At 39.7% G+C, this 20,844-nt stretch overlaps 1 protein-coding gene across 10 annotated transcripts in view; it reads right to left on the bottom strand.

Annotated features, from left to right (window-relative positions):
- The window catches only part of pou2f1b (POU class 2 homeobox 1b), a 33,514-nt gene that overhangs the window by 8,094 nt on the left and 4,576 nt on the right, over window positions 1-20,844 (bottom strand). Inside the window, exons 1-15 of one of the 10 annotated variants that reach the window (XM_088083349.1) lie at window positions 14,776-15,250; window positions 14,387-14,452; window positions 13,572-13,663; window positions 13,085-13,183; window positions 11,089-11,184; window positions 8,812-8,991; window positions 7,445-7,565; window positions 7,163-7,254; window positions 6,826-6,999; window positions 6,538-6,679; window positions 5,393-5,538; window positions 4,338-4,526; window positions 2,873-2,987; window positions 2,444-2,768; window positions 2,237-2,328 (exon numbers count right to left, since the gene is read on the bottom strand). In XM_088083349.1, the coding sequence (XP_087939475.1) occupies window positions 2,237-2,328; window positions 2,444-2,768; window positions 2,873-2,987; window positions 4,338-4,526; window positions 5,393-5,538; window positions 6,538-6,679; window positions 6,826-6,999; window positions 7,163-7,254; window positions 7,445-7,565; window positions 8,812-8,991; window positions 11,089-11,184; window positions 13,085-13,183; window positions 13,572-13,663; window positions 14,387-14,452; window positions 14,776-14,824 (1,978 nt within the window). In that variant the 5' untranslated portion in view covers window positions 14,825-15,250. Of the gene's footprint in view, window positions 1-2,236; window positions 2,329-2,443; window positions 2,769-2,872; window positions 2,988-4,337; window positions 4,527-5,392; window positions 5,549-6,537; window positions 6,680-6,825; window positions 7,000-7,162; window positions 7,255-7,444; window positions 7,566-8,811; window positions 8,992-11,088; window positions 11,185-13,084; window positions 13,184-13,571; window positions 13,664-14,386; window positions 14,453-14,775; window positions 15,252-20,844 lie in introns of those variants that run through there. The other 9 variants (XM_088083343.1, XM_088083342.1, XM_088083344.1 and 6 more) reach the window with 9 other exon arrangements.

Here is a 20,844-nt window from a genome sequence, read left to right as displayed (position 1 = left end):
TGATGTCATCACTTTATCTTTATTTTTTATTGAGTTGATATCCTATAACCACTATTGTTATTTATTATATTATGATTATTGTCATCATCATTTTGTGTCTGCTGCTCATATGCTTTTTTTTGTATTTACTTTTATTGGTATATTCTATTTATCATTATCACCTGTCCTTTTTCTAATACATTGTTGCTTATCATCTCATTTATTTCACCTTCATTTCTGTCTGGTCTTATTTCAGCATTACTGTTGGACTTCTATTGTTATATTGCCTCTGGGCTAATTTGCTTCTGCTTTGCTTTTTTTGCAAAACGATTTGTAAATTCTGTTTTTTTTTCTGCTGTATATAAAAAGATACTACGCCCTTTACGGGCAGCCAAAAAGTAGACACATAAAAATAATGACGGCTTTACTGTCACTGCAGGACTCTTCTTTCAGCAGGATTTGTTATTTCATCATCAAAATGTCTCATCACTCAGCAGGATTAATGAAGTAATTTTCTCTCAGCGCTATTAACCTCATGGGTGTGGCCTGCATAATTCCCCTTAATATGCAAATGCATTTTTTTTATTATACAAATTTTACGAATAATGGGTTATCTTCATAACTTTGCTTTGATGACTGATGATTATTTGCACTTTTATAAACTTAGATTCTATTGCAATTTTATTATCCATTTTCTAATAAGTCGAGTTTGGTCCTCCAAACCTGGGCTGCAGACCAGCAGGAGATTATATAATTTTTCAAAAAGAGCTGAATAATATGTATATTATACCTGCCATTAATGGATATTTTTGTAGTCTTTCTTGTCAGTTTGAAGTTTATTTTTCCTCATTGCTTCCTGTCATGCTACCGATGATTAAACTGGTTTCTAATTAAACTGCATTCAGAGGAACATACAGTCTGTGGGCGAACACTGAGAAGCTGTGTGTATTCGTTAAATCTAACCCTCTAAAACTGAGCATAACCTCTACACTCTACAAAACACTGAATGACTTTGGAAAGGTTCACAAATTTAAATTGTGTCTAAACTATGAGATTTTCAACTTTCCAACGCAATTTGAATGGTTTCAGCTGCAGGGGCAGATGTTTTTAGGCATTATGTTTTCAGTGTTATCATGGAAACAGTTTATAATGTCACGTTTTCACACGTGTGTGTGTGTGTGTGTGTGTGTGTGTGTGTGTGTGTGTGTGTGTGTGTTTGCAGTGAGGACTACAAAAAATATATTTTTGTAAAAGTAAATGACTGCAGTCTTCTATATATCAACCGATTACGTTGTCTAATTTCAAATGACTCATTTCGCTTTGATATTAACTCTCACACTGCGTACTAAAAAAAATGCCAATACAATATGCAATAAATGACTACAACTCTGCAGTCTGAAAAGAATATCTAACATAGTAATATAATACCTGTTGACATAAAAGAATGTGTTCGCAGAATGATAGTATCTTTATAAATACTCTGAGACTTAATACAAAATTTGGCAACAAAAACAAAACCAATTGATGCATCTTTTGACTGATTGACAAGCTTAGCGAAGCCTCAGGAACACCGTAGCTAATCCGCCTGCAGTGCTGCTGGGAGGGATGACCTGGAAGCTGGGTGGTTTTTAGGTGGATTTATGGAGAGGAGGATAAATTTGTTGTTAAGCAGAGCTACAAACAACTCACTTTTTTGGCTCTTTGTGAGGGGTTGGCAGAGTAGACTGAGATGGAGAGAATAAAAGGGGGAGAATTGCTTCTCCAAAGTCTGACGATGGTCAGCAAAACCCTGTTTATTCTGGCAAACACACATGTAAACACAAAGGGTAACAGACTAGAGCAAAATGATCCACAGTCATATGCACACGAAGTATGACGAGCTGATAGTAGAATAATGTGTTTAATGACTTGAAAGCTGGATTTGTGTTTTCTTTTGTTGTTAATTTTGATGTTCATTTTTTTGTTTGTTACTTGCTTTCTGTTATATGTGAGCTGTTTCTGTGAACATGCTGGCTTTGTTTACTTTTTGTAAAGTGTAAAATTGAAAAAGAACTGAATCACGTGACACTGACGGAAAGAAAAAAGCTCAAAAAACTATGTCCACGCAGGCTTTAGAGGATTTAGGTAAGTAACCATTATGAAATGCTGTTATAGATTTGACTTTTAGTTCATTTCTTTTGCTTGTCCACTCTCCCTCCCTCTCATCTTTTTCCCCCTCAGTAAAAGCAGTATTTAATAAACGTACACTGGTACACACCTTGGATGGTAGCTAAGGTGCTGTTGCTCATGAGGGCAGGACTCAGCGCACTGCCAAGGCCACCAGGAGTCAGACTGAGGGCCAGGGCACCCCTGGACACAAAGACACAGACAAGATCACTCAGATCAATAAAGAACACGTCTGAACACTTGACTGACCTCAAGAGACAATTATTTGATTCACTGTTTGAACATGACCAATACTAACCCCGGAGCGAACTGGGAGGAGGCCATCAGTCCCGGGTTGAGCCCAGCAGCAGCAGCCATAGCAGCAAAGCTGGCACTGGTGGGTAACTGGGCACCCTGCAGCGCTGCAGACAGCCCTGGAGACGCCACCATCACCTGGCCCGTCCCTAAAGTGGTGGCTATGGATGAGGGGGCCTGGGTTACGATGGTTTGCGCTTGAGTGCCGACTTTGCTCTCTGTGGTCGTGGACTGAATAGGCGACGGGCTTAAAGATGGAGAGCTGGCTGTGGTAATCAAAGGTGCAGCAGAGATGACAGATGCAGTGTTTGTGGCTCCAACTGTCGTGCCTGTGAGGGAGGGCAGGGTGACAATATAATTTAACCTTTCATTTTTTCATTATGTGTGGCTGGATGCATACTTTCATTAAGGCAAACACCCACGTCCTACACACCTGTGAAAGACAAACTGGAGACGCTGGTGCTGGTGGGAGGCATCACTGGGTTTACAGTCAGAGTGGTGGGTGTGTTTATAGTCGGGCTGCTCACAAGGCTCGCTGTGCTGGCCACCTGGAAGACAGAGGAAGCAGGATTAAATGAGCTACTCGTTAAGCCCCTTTTACACTGCCCCTTTAAGGCGGGAATGTTGCCCCGTTGTTCTGCCTCTCCATTCAGTATAAAAGGTACGATCGCAGTCGGGGGACAACAGCTGCAAAAGCGACTGAAAGTAAACTTTCTTCTCCTGCTGTCACACAAGTTAGACCCAGCGCTGGACGGGATGGATGCAGCGTTTTGAAGACGTGTTATGTGTGCAGCCTTCTGCTGGTAGATTTAAAATGCAGCTTAAAGCAGTTAACAGCTAACTCAATAACGAAGAGAAGCAACTGAAAATGTCCACAAAGTGGGAAAACAACAACGTCCAGAAGCTCCTTACCCTCCAATCAGAGGATGAGATCAGCCACCACGTTAAAGGAATGGTAAATGTTTTTTATTGCCATTTTATGCCATTGTTAATGTTTATTAAGCACTGTTGACGGCTGTGGAACAAGCAGGGCTCTACAGCTTAAAGCATAATAGATTTAAGACTTTTTAATACTTTTTAAGTGCCGTTCTGTATGAAATTTAAGAGTGATTTTACAATAACTGAAATAACAAAACAAAACTGGATATGGACAATTTTGACTAAATGTTTATTGTACTTTAAACCATGATATTTTGTTGATTTTCACAAATCTGCCTTAAGTTAATGTGAGAGGCATTTGGCAAACTATTTATAAAATATACATCTAGATATTAAAGGTACATGGATATCTAATTATGCTGAGATATTAAAAATGCAACGTAAGAAAAAAAACTGTTTTCATAGACTTCTCATCTCCCAAAGATTTTTTAAGACTTCTTAAAATTTAGTAGTAATTAAGGTCTTATTCTTAGATTAATGAATTCGATGCCTTTTCAGACTTTAGTGTCTTAAGTGTGACGTGTAACCGTGGGAACTCTACACGTCACACTAGACGCTGTTGTGTTATGCTAAACGCTAGTCACACCTCTTTTGGTTCCAGGATGCCAGCATGATATCTAAAAATCACACACTGAGGCAGCATTATGCCAGTGTTGTTTAGTTCTTTATAAAAACTTATAGTCGGTGTGATAAGGGGTCTTTGTTGGGACGCTCTGACTCTATTTCACTGGATCGCTGCTAAAAAAAAGGCTTTGTAGTGTCATTACAAACAAATACAGAACTACAAATGTTAAGGCATTGTCGCTAGTTCCAGAGAATAAGTGACAAAATCCTGATCATGATACCCTTCCAACTAAAAGTTTAACTGATCCTCAAATAAATTCAGGAAAAAAAACAAAAAAAAAGTCTATAAAACAACCATTAAAGAATCACTTCAGTGTGAGTGTGGTGATTTTTACCAAAGGGCTACTGGGGGTAAAGATGGTTTTGATGGGGGTGTTGCCTCCTCCGCTGTTGCCGCTGCTGGGGGGGTTAATCCTCTTCTCCTTCTGCCGGCGATTGCAGAACCAGACCCGAATCACCTCCTTCTCCATGTTGAGCTGGTCAGCGATCATGGTGATCTCTTCAGAGGTAGGTTTTTGGTTCTGCTTGAAGAGGGCAAAAAAGCCAGAGATTCCCTGTGAGCACTGAGGAACCTGTTGTTTTTATAACGTGATCATTTTACATATTTTACTAATAATGTTGTGTCTCCAATCAGATTGTTCTGCACTTATAATTGCTATTTTGAGTGCACGAGTGCATTGACACTGACATGTATGGTAAAATGCAGTGCATTAAGAGCACCCGGATGGTGCATTTATAACTGTCAAAAAGTGTTGCTTCTCACCCTCAAAAGGCCGCCATGTTGCCTGTTAGCTGACTACCCCAGTGACCACCTAAGCACTGTACAAATACACATGTATTTTTCACTCCCACGACACTGTTGTTAGATCTCAGTGTTAGATCTCAAGCTCAGTGCTTAACAGTTAAAGATGACCTACTTTAATTTAAATTAGAAATTAGAAAATTCTTTGGCAATGTAAGGCTTCACAACATCGTCATTTAAATATAATCTTACCCAGTGTGTAGATGGGCCCTTTAAACCTCTGACACAAATACTTATCCTTATGAAACGCATCGATCAGCAGTTCTATGGGCAAAGTTAGATTTGGTGTTTACGCATATCAAAATGTTTAGTTATTAGATTTGTGGTCAGATGGCTAGCAAGTTATAAATATCTGCAAAACGCAGCATCATTAAAAATAAAGCTGGTGTCGGAGGCAGCCAGTATCAGACACAGATATTAATAGATATGTCAACATGCCGTGAAAGCACGTTCATTTTAATACAATTACTCGATAGATTAATACAGAAGAAGTCCAATGTGAGACACGTTAAACACACACTGAAAGCTAAAATGCTTTTTTTCCTGCTTAGATCAATAAAGTTAACTTCAGGAATATGAGTTTCTAACCTCCAGAAAGCTCTTTTCTAAGGCCACTCGGATGTTGGTCTCAATACTGGTCCTCTTCTTCCGTCTGCGGTTGATCCCCTCTATGCCCATGCCCGGGGAGCCCAGGGCACTGGGGCTGGACAGGGCCTGGTCAGATGTCAGGTTCTCTGCACAAACAGCACCGACACAAAGGAAGAGCAGGGAGGTAAAGACAAGGCAATGAAAAGATACACAACCTTCCTTGTCTTTTACCCGTTACACCAGATTAGGGCTGGGAAATTCAGCAGTGTTATACAGGGTTAACTACAAAATGTTATGGACTTTTTAAGAACCCATAATATTATTTTTATCCTTACCAAACTTGCCCAAAGTTTTTTTTAACAAATCAGATTCAAATTTTATTTAAACATAATTTTGTATACATGAAGGAAGACAGAACGTGGAGAGAAAATGAAAAAATGTCCGTGATGGTGGACAGAAATTTTTGATGCATGTTAGCACTATTTTCCATTGACAGCTATAGAAAATAAATAAATCTATACATTTTCCAAACTTTCAGTGATTTCTACAAATTCCATGACTTTTCCAAGTTTTTCATGATGGTGGGAACCCTGATTTTATCATGCTGTGAAATTGGACTAAATATCACATAGATTTTTCAGTGTTGCCTTTTCCTGGTTTTAAACGTTGCATTACAGTAAAGTAATTTTCTGATCTCACCAGACTGTTCAAGCTGTTTGAGCTGTTATTTTTTTCTTCACTCACTTGGTCATTATATTAGTGATTAGTTAATATTATTGATCACAAATCTCATTGTGTAAACATTTTGTGAAAGCACCAATAGTTAACCCTACAATACTGTCGTAACATTGATGTATTTGCTGGGAAATATTGTGCTATTTGATTTATTCTGCATTGCCTGGCTTGTGTTCTGTCTTGGGGGTTCCTGTTTGTTGTAGCTGTTGCTGTCTTTATGGTGTCCTGCTGCTGTTGTGTGAATTTTATCATTTTACAGGTTTCAAAACATCTTGCTAAAGGACTACTGTTGAAAATTATCCTGATGGCTAACACTGGCACATTTACAGAAATTCTGATTAATGTGAGAATATATGTGCAGGGTGATCAAAGCGTTCTCGCAACTCATTCAGGTGGGTTCAGGGACAAACCTGCATCGTTGAGCCACTTCTCCAGCAATGGCTTGAGTTTGCACATGTTCTTAAAGCTCAGATTCAAGGCCTCAAAGCGAGAGATGGTAGTTTGGCTGAAGTCGTTTCCATACAGTTTCCCCATGGCCAGGCCAACGTCCCCCTGGTGAAAAGGAAATAAACAGAGAAACATGAAAAATAGAGGCACCAGCATCACAATGCCATCCTATGATACGTACGATACATTGAAATTACAGATCTAAGCTAACAATCACTGAACCCTTGAGGATGGATACATTTTAAACACACCTGTGTGAAGCCAAGTTTGATACGCCTCTGTTTGAAGGTCTTGGCAAACTGTTCCAGTTCCTCCAGATCACTAGGCTCCTCCATAGTGGGGGTATCCAACCGTTTGGGTGGTGTCTGACTGTGGGGCAGGGGCTGAATGGGTGTGGCTGCTGTTGTGCGGGTTGGAGTGGCAGGCTGCAGAGAACAACAAAATGTAAAAGGTGATTAAAGTCAAGACTGCAGAAAGGGGAAATGCAGAAGAATTTAAAGTGGTAAATATATAAACGTTGGCTTTGTGTCAGCGCCGGGAGCATTGCTGAATCATATTTAAGAGTTTAAAAGATGCTTCATTACTTACCTGAGGTGCAAGGGTGATGCTTGGTTGAGTCGGCAGGAGGTTAGCTTGGCTTTGAGGTAGTTGAGTTAGAAGACCCTGGGCTTGCAATATGCCTACAGAGTGAAAGACATGAGAGTTAAGATGACAAAAAATGCTTTTCTAAAAATCAAAGACATGAAATATATATATATATATATATATATATATATATATATATATATATATATATATATATATATATATATATATATATATATATATATATATTTTAATTCTGCATAAAAATAAAGAAATTTTCCTCACCCTGTTGGGCCTGCGGTGTCTGTGAGATGATGAACTGAGTGGGCTGCAGTTGCGTGGCGATCGGGTGGCCGGGCTGCACCAGAACAAACTGGGGCAGGCTTAGATTCTGCGGCTGCAGCTGCTGCATGAAAAAGCAATTCTGATTACATTTATGTGGGAAAATGAGCCATTTTTTAACATTGCACTTTTCCACAGCATTATGAGTATGTACAAGATATGCATTCTCTCTTTGGAATCATGGTTTAACCCTTTGAAACCTGGAGTAATCTCACTTTTCAGAATTTAAACCTTCGACCCCTAAGCAAATTGGTGCAACTTCTTTTAAAATACGGGGAAAAGGCAATGAGCAACTGGTTATTTAAATTATATCATTAATTCAAATTATTTTCAAAAGACTAGGCAAAAGTGTCTAGGAAAAAAAGGAAAAAAACTAGGCAAAAATATATTTGAAAATATCATGATAACATTTAGATTTATGTTACAGAAATATTATAAACTTAAAACATTTTTTCCAAGTATTTCCTTTATTTGAATCGTTGTTGTTTTTTATTTGTTTATCTATTTATTTTACTAATTTGGGGGTAATTTTTCATTTCATCGTTCGATGCCTTCTTCCCAAGTTTTGAAAGAAATCAAGCCAATCTGCTTAGGTTTCAAAGGGTTAAAATGTGTCTTCTAAAGGGTGTCTACAGGTATCATAAACTTAGATGTAATGCTTATTAAGACCTTTTCAATAGAATCATTTTGACATTTGGACACATCATCTTTTTCAAGCATTGCAGGTCAGTATGAAGGTAAGTAAATATATATGTGGTCCGGTGCAGAGGCGAGTTTTAAATAGTAACATGGTAATTAGAGTGAGTTAGGTTGATCTACATTTTGCCACCGGGTAAGTGTGAGCATAAAGTAAAAAGACAGAATTAGGTTCAGCAGTTGTTTGACTGTCACGCAGAAGAGCCCGACTCATTTTGACCAAAGGAAATTAAAAGATGGATAACTGACATCAGATTAAATGTTTGTGGCAATTATGAACTCACTAATTGAATTTTAAGACAATTACCTTTAAGGCCTAATGTTATAAAATGTAATGGTCTAGCGTAGGACTTAGTGTCATCTGGCAGTGAGATTGCAGAACTTAAACTATAACGAACTTACTACGATACACAGTGTTTTCAGCTTTAATCTTCCAATGAGGTTTCTTAATGAAGTTGAAATTGGATATACTGTTAAGTCCTGCATTGCTTTGTAAGCAAACTGTGGAAATCATTTGACGCCTTTCAGGGCTGCGAGGTTATAAACAGAAAATTCCGTTTAAATATTCTGTAAGGATTTGCAGAAATGCCGGTGCATGGATGATTGTGTCTTACGGAGGCGATCTGGATGGGCTGTGACAGGGGCAGCTGGGTAATGGGTGTGGCTGCGGAGGCCGAGATGCTGGCCCCAGTGGTGCTGTTCTGCTGGCTGGCTGAATGCTGCACGGCTGCGGCCAGAAGTTGGGCTTGGGCCTGCTGGATCAACAGTTGCTGATGCGCTGGGGTCAGGGTCAACTGAAGAGCCAAGAGAGAGAGACAAAGACAAAGATGGACAAGAGAGACAGACAGAGGGATGCAGTAGTGATAGGAGGTCAGAGAGAGAGTAAAGAGAAAGATAGATAAAGTAAGTAGCGTGTAGGCAAATCAGTGATGTTATCTAATAGAGATGGGATGAGTTAGTGTTGTCACGATACTGGAGTTTTGGTTCTGATACCCATGAAAAGTTTAATATCTAATGTAAAGATAAATAGTACAAAACCATAACAAGATACAACAAAAAACATGTTCAATAAGTGACACACTTACACACTTGTCCTGACGTGTCAGCTCGAATTCTGTCAATGAATACTTCACACCCAGAATGATTATTTGTATCATTTACTCACCCCTGTAACCTTGAATTCATTAAAGAAAACTTTCTTAAATGCTTCCCACAGTAATGGCCAGGCAACACTGCTTGCATGAGCAGTGCATGACAGCTACTTCACTGAACTGCTGCGGCTCGCACACTGCGGCACTGCTGCAGAGCTGCCTGCTCTTATAACTACTGTATTTCTACAATTAAAAGCCGATGCTCGACTCATTTATAGTCTTGCACACAATTGTGTGAATACTTCACACTAAAATGCCTTGTATTAACAAAAAAAATGAGAAACGTTGTCATAGACCCTTTGTTTTGAAATGGAAACAAGAAAGGCTGAGTTAAAAAAAAAAGAAAAATTCATATGTTTTGGTGCCCCATGTACAGAGGCTATGTCATTGCCGCGGCAGCCTCGGGTTCAACATGTCCTCGGCCCTTTGCCGCATGTCTCCTCCCCCCTCTCTCTCTCCCCCTTTCACTTTCACACTGTCCTGTCAATCAAAGGCAAAAAAAAGCCCAAAAAAACAAACTTTAAAAAAAAAAAAAACAATCAAGAAACTGTCGTAAAAGGTGGTATAATGTCAGCATGTTTAACAAAAGCTCATTTTCAGTGACTATTTTTGCTGAAAAATGCCTGCGTCATGGTGCAAAAATAGCAGTGCATTATCACCTGAGCAGTGCTGCTCACATGGGCAGTGTGGCCTGGACTATGTTTTTAGCAAAAATGCATGTGTTTGGGAATCACTGGGCATAAGTACAATAAATTAGACTTGGATTATACTGCTCCATTTGTGTTGTAGTCTGTAAGCGGATGTTTTGATATAGTTTTGCTGTTGTTTGGATGGAAGCTTTGAAAAAACAAAATTTTCTTCCCAAATTCAATGTGACAAGAGGTGAGTATCTGATATGCAAATGATCATTTTTGGGATGAAGTGTTTCTTTAAGAGCAATAAAATAATAGCTTGATTTATTCTGGCCTTTCTCCAGTTTTACCTACAGCAAGTAGACTGCATTACTGGATGCTATTGCCAACAGTTGTTTAAATGGCAGCTCCAGTTTACTGTCATGAACTACGCTGCAGCTCTGTCTAGTCCGATTTCTTCTTTATTTAATTATTCCAGTTAATATCAACACACCCTAACAGATGATACTGGCCACTACATCACCATCATGATGACGACATTAGATCAGCATAAATCAGCTGACTGTTGAAATACATTTTTATTTTGAACTTCTCAGAAAGGTATCGGGGTAGTTTTGAAACTAACCATATCGTTGCAACACTAACATGAGCTCAGACAGGCAAATGGAGAAGAGACTCATGCAGCTGAGCAAAGTGCAAATGAGCACGTCCATGACATGTTCAAACTCAAATCCACATGCACGGTAAACATTCACCCCCAGCATAGCATTACAGCAGCCAGTCTTCTCATCTACGGTATGGCCTCAGGGAGAACATGGATGGATATGAAAGGTGCCGTGTGGTCGGTCGGCCGAGCCACGAGTGAACAGACACGTCAAAGCTATGTCCAAACCCGTCCCTCCATGTTCTGTCATGGAGGAATTTTGGACATAGCCTGACAACCACTGGGATGAACAGGCAGACATTGGACACCAGCCACAGAATCAGGGCAAGCGATCATTTCATCACCCAATCTTTCAGCCAGGGTTGATCGTGTTGAGGTGTCAACCCAGATGCATGGCTATGACTAGATTTTTAATTCAAAGCAATGAGGCAACAGGCCACTTACTCCTGCAATCTGTCCCCCGGCCAACATTAGCTGGGTTTGAGGCAATACGCTCTGCTGGACGGAGGTCGGAAGAGCACTCGAGTCTTCCGACTTAGACTAGTGGAGGTGAAGCAAAGAGGGAGGCTTAGAGGAAATCTTCCTACAGGTGTTAAAGGGATAGTCCACTTTTTCTGAAGGGGGATGTATGGGGTACTAACCCATAGTCAGTGTATTACACACAGTGGATGACCGTTTGCAAGCCCCCAGTTTGGTGACGCAGGCTGAAGTACCAACACAGAATTTTAGCCACCTAAAAAGGCCCACCTAAAAAAAGTCAATGTCAGTCTAAGCTAGGTCTGCCCCTTTAAAGTCGGAGATTTGAATCATCAGTCGGAGACCCCTTAGTCAAGATTGCTTTAAGTCGAGGGCTTTTTTTTATTTTATTGGAAAGCTTTAGCATGTAAGTCGGAGAGAGAGGGGATAACATGCAGCACAGCGCTGCAGGTGCCCCCAAGCAGTCATTTTGGGGTTTTTTTTGCTAGTCAGTGTGCTGTGCAGTGTAATTCTGGGGACGTTTTGGTCCCCAGATTTTGCTGCTGAGTGAACGCTCTTTAATTTTACCACATTCTTTGATATACTGAGCTGCGTTCACGCTGCATCTACACAGGAAGAGACATTCTGTACCGTAGGACTCTGTGAGAGCATTATCTTCTTCTTCTGCTTAGAAGTGGGGGATTTTCAGCTCAGAGCAACTTCAAATGATACAGTCTCTGTCTTTTGTTTGATATTTAGAGTGGGCTAAAAAATGTTGCACATTTGCAATACTTATAGTATTACTAAGTAATACTAATACTAATTGTTTACTATATTAAATGAATTCCTGCTTTCACACTGGACATCCTGTTGAACCTCATTGAAACTGTAAAACTTTATATCGAAAAACTAAATGAGTCCTCGAAAATTCGTATTGAACAGCCAAATCTGATTCAATTGGCATAATTCTGAGTCGGGTACAGCCCTGGTTTAAGTGTTAGCTATATTAAAAGTATTTTAACTGTTTTACCTGAATGTCAGACAGTGATTTCCTACGGTAAAATGATCCATTATATTACTCTCTTCAAAGCCAGACTCCATTGAGAAAACCGGTTATTTAACATCTCTGAACACAAGAGCTGCTGGTTTTGTTTGAGTTGTTGTGTGACTTTGGCATTTAAAGGGGTTCATTTAAATTCACCAAAGTCAAATTAACTAACTGATCAAAGCAGCAGTAAAGCAGCAGCTCCCCATGTTCTGCACGCTAAAATAATTGTTTTTCTCAATGCAGTCTGGTGGCTTTGATGAGAGCATAGATGGGGAACTGAAACAGTTACTTTCCCGTTGGAACAGGCTGTCTGACGGCAAGCTTAACCTGAAAATACTCTCAATATACCATTAACTTAAAGCTTTCCTGTAAAATAAAGCCAAAGACAAAAAAAATAATCTTTTCAAATCTCTGACTTTAAAGGGGCAGCTCTAACTTCAACTGATTTTTAGTTTTTATTTAAATCAAATAGGTGCACATCATACAGCACAGCATACCATTATTATTTTCTTTTTTTCTGTTTAAAACAAAGTTAGAGAGAGAGAAAATAAAACCCAACATAATGTTGATTTTTTTTTTTAAGTAGGAATTTTTTCAATGTGGCTAAAATACTTTTTGTTGCTGACCCCCCTCCACGCCAGTACAATGCTTAACTTCTGTGTCGGACTCCAGCCTACATCCCTGACAATGGATAAGTACCCCATACAACCCCACTTCAAAATATCTGAACTATCTCTTTAACTGAGTATTGTTGACAGCATAAAGTAAGCCTGAATAAGTCTCCTAATTTCATGTCAGTGTTGTTACAAAAATAACAACAAGTTCTGATATTTTTATTGAATTTTAAAAGGATGTTTAATTCAGGGGAAGATACAAAATCTAAATACAATAAGCAGAACACTGAAAATATAATGAAACATGAAATGTCTGTGCTACCTGAGCGGCTCTCTGAGAATGAGTCTTTAGTCTCTGAGCAGGGCGAGGAATTTGAATTAAAAAGGAAGTGAGAAAGTGGGTATTTAAATGTGCTGCAGCCTTCAGAGACAAGGAAAGTGAATGGGAAGGGAGGGGAGAGTTGAGATGCTAATTAAAATAACTGTTATGCAGTGCATGTAAATTCTGCATAGATTTGCATATTCTCGGCCATCTGTTTCCGAGCAACCGCAGAGCAGCTAATTAGCATACAGGGTTGATTAATCTGCCGTGTTGCCAGGCGACACAAGGAGAGCCTGGCTCATTTAAATGAACTCTTTCTGCTTGTGTGAGTGCGGATGAGCATACCTCTGTGCTAACTTCAGACCTTATTTCAATGAAAAAATACAATAAAGATGTGTGACTAAACCTAAACTACATCAGCGAGACATCTGCTCTTTATAGAAAAGCAGGGAAAAGTAACTTCTGGTAAAGTGAAGTGTGATGTTACCTGTTGGAGGAGGGCTTGTGCATGTGCATTTGTGATTGCACTTGTGGTTGGCACCGTCTGTCTCTGAAAGTCCAACCCATTGGTTTGGATTCCTGAGGAAAAAAATACATTTAAAGTCAGAAGAAGAGTCATTATTTTTTAGTGTGGTTTAACTGTCAACTTAATCGATGTTGTTTTTGGTTTAACACAAAAATGAGGAACAAAATACTGGACGCCCACAGTGAGCCTGTAGAAGTGTGCTTAAGGAAAACAAACTGCTGTCAGGTGCATGCAAAACATTTTTTTTTTTTTTTTTTTAAAGGTGACAGCTCTCTGATGGTGATCCAAAGTCATTCCACAGCTGCATAAATCTGTTTGAACATTGCCTGGTGAATCATCACAGAATTAAATATTAACACCTTGGCTTTGCATAAAAAATTGCAAGCATTAATATTTACTTAAATCTGCTTTTCACAATAGGAATATAGAGATGAGTCTAAGACGAGTCGGATAATTCATAGCAAAGAATCACCAAAGCACAAATTAGTGTGATCGTCAATAAGTGAGGGAAACTGCTTTGTGAGGTAAACACTTCATTTGACAAAGAGGACAGCTAACAAGGATTTTGGAGAGCAGCCATGTCTTTTTTTTTAATGAGACAATAATACAAAAGGTGGACAGTTGTGAGATTTTCCTGATTTGTGCTGCAAAAATATTCATTTTCACTGATATCAATTTGAAACCTGTTGAATCAGGAGACATCTTGATGTCAATCAAATGAATGAAAAAGCAAAAAAAATTTAATAAAAAAAAAAAGAAAGCTGGAGGTCACTCACCGGTGTTCCCGTCACCACTTTCCATTGCACATTTAGTAGTTTCTGACTGATTATTCACTTTAGCATCTGGAAGAGCCAGACAGAGACAGACAGTGAGACAAACTCACACCCACTGCCGGTAAAAAAAAAAGACACCCGATGATGTGAGGAATGCTCTCACTTTTGTCACTTGAATCCCATAATTGCATGACATTTTCTGCAGTAACTGTCACACTCACCACTCAAAACAGTAGCCGAGCAAAATCACCAACACAAACCAAGTGCGTTTACAGTTGACATGATGTCACGTACACACAATAAACTCGTACAAGTGACATTTTAACCAAACGTGACACATGAACACAGAGCAACAACTGCTGAGCTCCATTACAGCCTCATCACAAACTCACCCGCTCTCGCTCCACCTGTGTTTTCCAGCATGGTTGCAGAACCTATCATGGAAAATTGCCTCCGCCGGGCAAACCCACCGACAGGGCGTCCGGCTCTCTGTTCCTCCTCCCACTCCTCCCCTCTCTTCACTCTCCACTGGTCAGCAGCGAGCAGAGTTCAATACAAGCAGAGCTACACGCAGACACAGTGGCACTGTCCACTGCACGGTTCACTGAACAACACTGGGATACACACACTGGGAAAGCCAACAGGGTTTAGGCAAACAGCTCTCCTTCTCTCCCTCTCCCTCTCTCTGCACTCTTTTCTTTTCTTATAGCTCTGCCCCTCTCTCTTTTACAGTGCCGACTTTGCTCTCCCTCCCTCGCTATCTCTCCCTCTCCTGTGCCAAGATTGTCTGTACTTCTGAAAAAGTTCAACCTCTCTCTCTCTCTCTTGCTGGAATGAAACAAACGACAAGTGCAGCTGGCGGCCTCCTCCAACTCTGCTGCCCCCCTTCCTCCTCCTCCTCCTCCTCCTCCTCCTCCTCCAACTCTATAATGAAGCATAATCAGTATTCAGCTGATTAAAGCCGTATGCAAATCTGCCCCTGCCTCGTTAGCAATGCAAGGCTTTGAAGTCCTGCGAGCGACGCATTTCACACCGGGCTCTGAAAGCTTTCTGCATAATTTAAACCCCTATAAATATTTATCAGCTCATTAGCATATTAATTGGATGGCTTTTGGAGGACGATAAAAAACAGGGGAATAAGGACGACACAGAGAGGGGGGGGGGAGTGCTCAAACTCACACTTGGCGCAGCGCAGGGAGGGGAGGCAGCAGCACAAGACCAATTATTGTGCGAGTGCACGGCTAAAAAGTAATTAGCTAAGAGCAGGTAAAGGGCCGAAGATATCCCAGAATGCAGTGTGAGGCCTGTCGGCGGTGGTCTGGACATGTTAGCAAGGCGGACCGCATTAATGTAACGTCTGAGACTACTCGTTCAGAGTATCTCCAGGAGTCATGGAGACCGGGCCTAACTGCTAAAAAGGAGGAGTGGGAGGGGGACTCGCTCAATCGGAAATAAATAACTCCACATTAATCCACCACAAGCCTGTCATTACTGCGAGACCCCCTGTGGCTAAAGCATTCCTCAGCGAGCGACTACAGAGAGTGGGTGGCGGGCTGTTGCTGTCTATGTTTATGAAGTGTTTGGGGATTAGCATATTTAGATTAGCTTTACATTCCATTAGTATTTCATTTTGGTGCCGTTTTAAATTCATTTGCAGCCTGCTCCAAGAGTTAATACAGCGGGAGAAATGCCCGGCTATGGCGCTGCACAGGTGTCCAGTGAATCAGAATGACTGGATAGGAATGCATGGCGGTATTGTGGTCTACAGGGGAAGGGGCTTACCACCTAAATCCACAACAACTGCTCCGGGCTAAAGCTCTAATCAACTTCTTCACTTAGCCCCGCTGCCTGACGAAAGGCATTTACATACTCGCTGACCAGATCAAACAATGCCAAGAGGGCACGGTAGCGTTAACAGAGAAAGTACTGAAAAACAAACAGACCTTTATCAGCAGAGTGAGGACGCGAGGGGCAGGTCTTCAGTCACTTAGCAATGGTGGCAGCTGTTTGTAAACAGCAGTGTGCTTTTATGGCGAACAACCAGAGACCTTAAAGCACTGATTCTCTATCTTTTTTTTTCCCCCAAATGCACCATCAGATGAGTTGAAGCACTCCAGCACTGCACATCATGTTCCAGGTGTGTTCATTTCAACAAATAAAAAAGTAAGTTATCAAATTTTTTTCAAAAAAGGTGGCATCTCAAATACGATTTTCATTATTAAGTAATCTGCCTGTCGTTTGGTCTCTAAAAGAATTTCTTTTTTATAAATCAATGAATGCCTCTCATGATTTACTGAGTCTAAGTGTGACATCTTAAAAATAGCTAGTTTTGTCTGATAAACAGTCCAAAAGCAAAAGAAAAAATGTACGATTATATCACTGAAAATTTTGACGACTGAGAGACTGACACCAGTAGATATTTGGGTTTTTTTATATAAAAATCACACAGAGTAGTTACGGGCTAATTTCCTGAAAATGAATCAGTTAATCGCTGCAGATCTATTTGTCACTAGTTCTTGAATGTCGGATTGGTGTGTCTGGACCTTCAAGCAGCCTTGTCCTTGCATTTATGGTTGTTACTACTCAGTGTTTAGTAATAACTAGTTCTGGTAACTGCACAACTTCTCCTGTTTGGAAATAACTTCCCTAAACACCAGATTATACTCCAGCTCGCTCTCCACTGTTGATCTCTTCAAACAACGCAGTGTTTGGTTAAAGTCCGGGTTACTGTTTACAGAGCTGGCCACTGTAAGATCTGCAGATGCCACTTCAGTGTAAAAAATCTGTGAGGGGTTTATCTATCTGACCTCTTCAACAATCACACCATGCAAACAAATAAATAAACAAGAGAAGTGAAATGCAGTGGCAGTTATCAGCAGTGCACTTCAACACATGTACAGTTACTTGGTCGAGCGTTTTGCAAAAACCCTGCTGTGGAACAATGCGTTACACAAATATCCTGCGAAGAGAATTTTAAATAGGTATCTCATTATCACTGTAATATGGGAAGGCTGGCTGAATACTGCAGAGCTGTTAATGTGAGCGGAGAGATTCAACATGAGACAGAGCGAAACTTAATTAGCACATCCACATTCTGCTCCTCTACCTGTTTCCTTCATCTTAAACACAGATACATCAAGGACACTTTTCCAAATCTGGACCAGTCTGAGCACGAAGGAGATTTTGGGACAGCCGGGATGTAAAGTCAGGACAGATAATCTTTGAGGGAATTAATAACCAAACAACCTAGAGCTTTCTAGTTAAAGGTTAATCAATTTGAATATCCAAGCTGTTTAAAATAGCTGTTTAAATCTAAACCTGACAACAGATACAGCAACTCTGGACCAAGCCCACAAATGAACAAGAAACAGTGCAGTGTAATTTGATAGGGAGCAATGCGGCTAACACCACTGTAAGATACTGTGTGGTATCTCTTGGGTGGTCATTAGCTAACTGTCTACAGGCTAGGAGGAAAACTCAATCTAACTAAATTAGAGTGCAGTTTCTAGGGGCAGTGGTAAGTAGGAATATTCAACTACTTCAAAACAGCACATGCAAAGGTTAGCTATGATTCATTACTACAGCCTGACGCTGCAGACAACCTGAATTCACATATAAATTCACCACCTAAGCTGATTTTAGCATAAACGGCTGCTTATTCATGTGTGTGTGTGTGTGTGTGTGTGTTTCACTTTCTTGTTGCAACAGCGAAATACTGCACTTTTTTTTTTTTAGATTTTACCCTGTCTGTTTACTGCAAAACTCTCCCATTTTAGCCTCATCTATTTAAAGAAGGCACATTATTGCAACTGGACGTTTTATATTAGACTGAATATTTTAGGCATGTTTGAAACTGTCTGTAACATAAAAACCTTTCATGAAACACTGGAAAATGTGATCTTAGTAGCTGCAGACACATGACAGTCATCAGGGACAACATGCCAATTGTTGCTTGGCAAATGTATCATTCAGTCATAAGCTCCTGTGGGTCTTCTTTCCCAAACCCCCCGACATTTTGTAGATTATCCTCTGTACCTACGTGGTACATGTACATGGAGCTTAGACTCTATAAATAATAATGGACATAGCTACCATGCTGTCACCCATTAGTTTGTGAACTGCTGTTTGGCATTTTGGCCATGGCCAGCTTGGATTTTGGTGCCAGAGGGGACTATATTTGCAAGATAAGCTGTGGATGAGCGAGAGGTGGATCTGGCTGAGAAGCACAGGACACAATCAGCAGACAGCCTGGCACTCAAGCAGCCACGCCCTTAAATATGCGTAACTTTGGGCCTTCATAAAATGTAAACTGCTAAGTTATATAAAAAAATCACCCCAATACAGTAATCATGAATACTGAAATTAGCTATAGAGACCAGAAAAGTTTTTTGACCAGGCTGTAAACGTGTATTTCTGCTAAAGCTGAGTATTTAACACAGGGGTCTATGGGGATTTACTCTGTTTTGGAGCAAGCCTCAAGCAGCCGTTTGAGGAACTGCAGTTTTTGGCACTTCCATATTAGCCTTATATTTCAGCCTCGGAAGTTGACTGAAGGTAAATTGTGGTATGAAATTTGACTGTTATCATACCATCTACACTTGCTTATCCACTGCACTCATTTTATTTTAAAAATTGTTTCAGGTTTCAACTAAAGTAATAACATGATTGTTTAACTAAAACAAACCTATTTTCATCGCTTTAAGCAGTCATTGTAACTCATTGTAATATTAATTCAGTAATAATTTATGTTCTCTGCTATATCATGTAAACATTCTTAGTGTACTTCATTGATCCTGTGTCTTCTTCATCTTATTTTCTTTATGATTATTATTTTATTGTAGGATACTTTATTTGCTTTTGTATTTTATTTTGAGGTGACCTCTAGTGGTTTTCTGTATCTCATCTGCACAATCTCCTTATATAATGTTGATGTTTTGTTGTTTTTTTTTTACAGTGCAAATGAATAAATCATAATAATAATTTTAAAAAATACCGTAACAGCGCAATATCTTCTGAGACCATTAATGTACCGTTTACCATTGCAAACCTACTTGTATCTATAGGTAAGGGTGTAGGTTTTGTTTCAACATTTGTGGGGACACATGAAAAGGGAGGCTGGGGGTCCTGCGCCAGGACTAACACTGTTTTTCCTGCATTCTGATGAATTTTTATACCCCAAATGTGCCTTTTCTGCATTAATTTATGGTGTTAAAGTCTTCAATCTTCAGTCTTTGACAGTCTTCTGTCAAAATAAAAGTCCACTTTCCTCGCATCATTTAAACACTGGATCAAGGACACTGCAATTCTTTAATTTAGAGGAGGTAAGATTTGCTAGTCGTCGCTCTAATGACAGTTTCTTTTGAGTATGGCAGCCTTTTTATCACATGCTTGGTTAACCAGATGTAACTTTATTAATCTTGTGTCAAATCAGTGCATTGTGTACCTTTGTAACCTCAACTTTTGTAACTTTTCACTTTTTCATCTTTATTATTTTGGACTTATTTTTTCTCTCTCTGTTTTTGCAAACAGGAATATGGTGATTACTTTCATACTAATATTGAAAAGCAAATAAATAAATTAGTTTAAAAAGTCCTCTGTTACTTTCATGATTTTATCATGGGTGGCAGGGGGTGCACATGTTCTAAAAATTGAGAGGCACGCGTTCCCTGTGCACCCCCTCCCCCCACTTAAAATGTACACCTATGCCTTAAGGTATTTTTCCCAGAAGAAAAAAAAGTTTTGCATAATTGTACCTCTTCCAACTGCTTTGCATATATAACCCGACATAACTGACAGGTTGGTATGTTGCTATTTGTCTTAAAGAAACCCTGTTTTTACAGATAGAGACTGCTGTCTGCTGTACCTGGCTGCAATCTTAAAAAGGCATTTTGGCACTTTACACAAGATCACCAGAAACAAGCACACAGCTCTGATTAGTTATGATTTTCTTCCTCCACAGTGAAAAAGCTTGTCTGACTGGCGCCTTCATGGAGGCCTTTTCAGTACTTTGAGATGGCATGTCCTGAATTTATTACCGCGAATGATGCATTATTCATAACAACTGTGTTTACATCCATGAATATTCATGATGGAACTACAAGGCTGGAATGAGGGTGGAACTGAAAAACTGATTAAATGAGAAAAGTAGCCTAAGTGTGAGGATGACAGAATTACTTCTTGTCTGTTCTTTAAGTAGCCCAGTTTAATAAGTTAATTATATATTTTTTAAGTAAGGGAGCTGATTTCCAGACAGTGGATTTAATTCCACAATATGCTAACAAACTCCTTTTCTTGCCGTGGCATAAAATACGGGGTATTGTTTAGTAACATGACAGTCTTGCAGCATATCAAATATCACAAAATTGACTGTAATTTGATGCTATTGTTACTGTGACAAAATTACCCTGTGATTCTCATAACAATGCAAGGTAAGAATTAAGTGTTGGTATCACCAGTAGAGC

Source organism: Plectropomus leopardus, chromosome 10 (genome assembly GCF_026936395.1).
Source record: "Plectropomus leopardus strain MGB_pleo_1.0 chromosome 10, ASM2693639v1, whole genome shotgun sequence".
Taxonomy (NCBI): Eukaryota; Metazoa; Chordata; class Actinopteri; order Perciformes; family Serranidae; genus Plectropomus; species Plectropomus leopardus.
The sequence above is the reverse complement of the archived record's forward strand: the minus strand, read 5'-3'. Positions and strand labels throughout refer to the sequence as shown.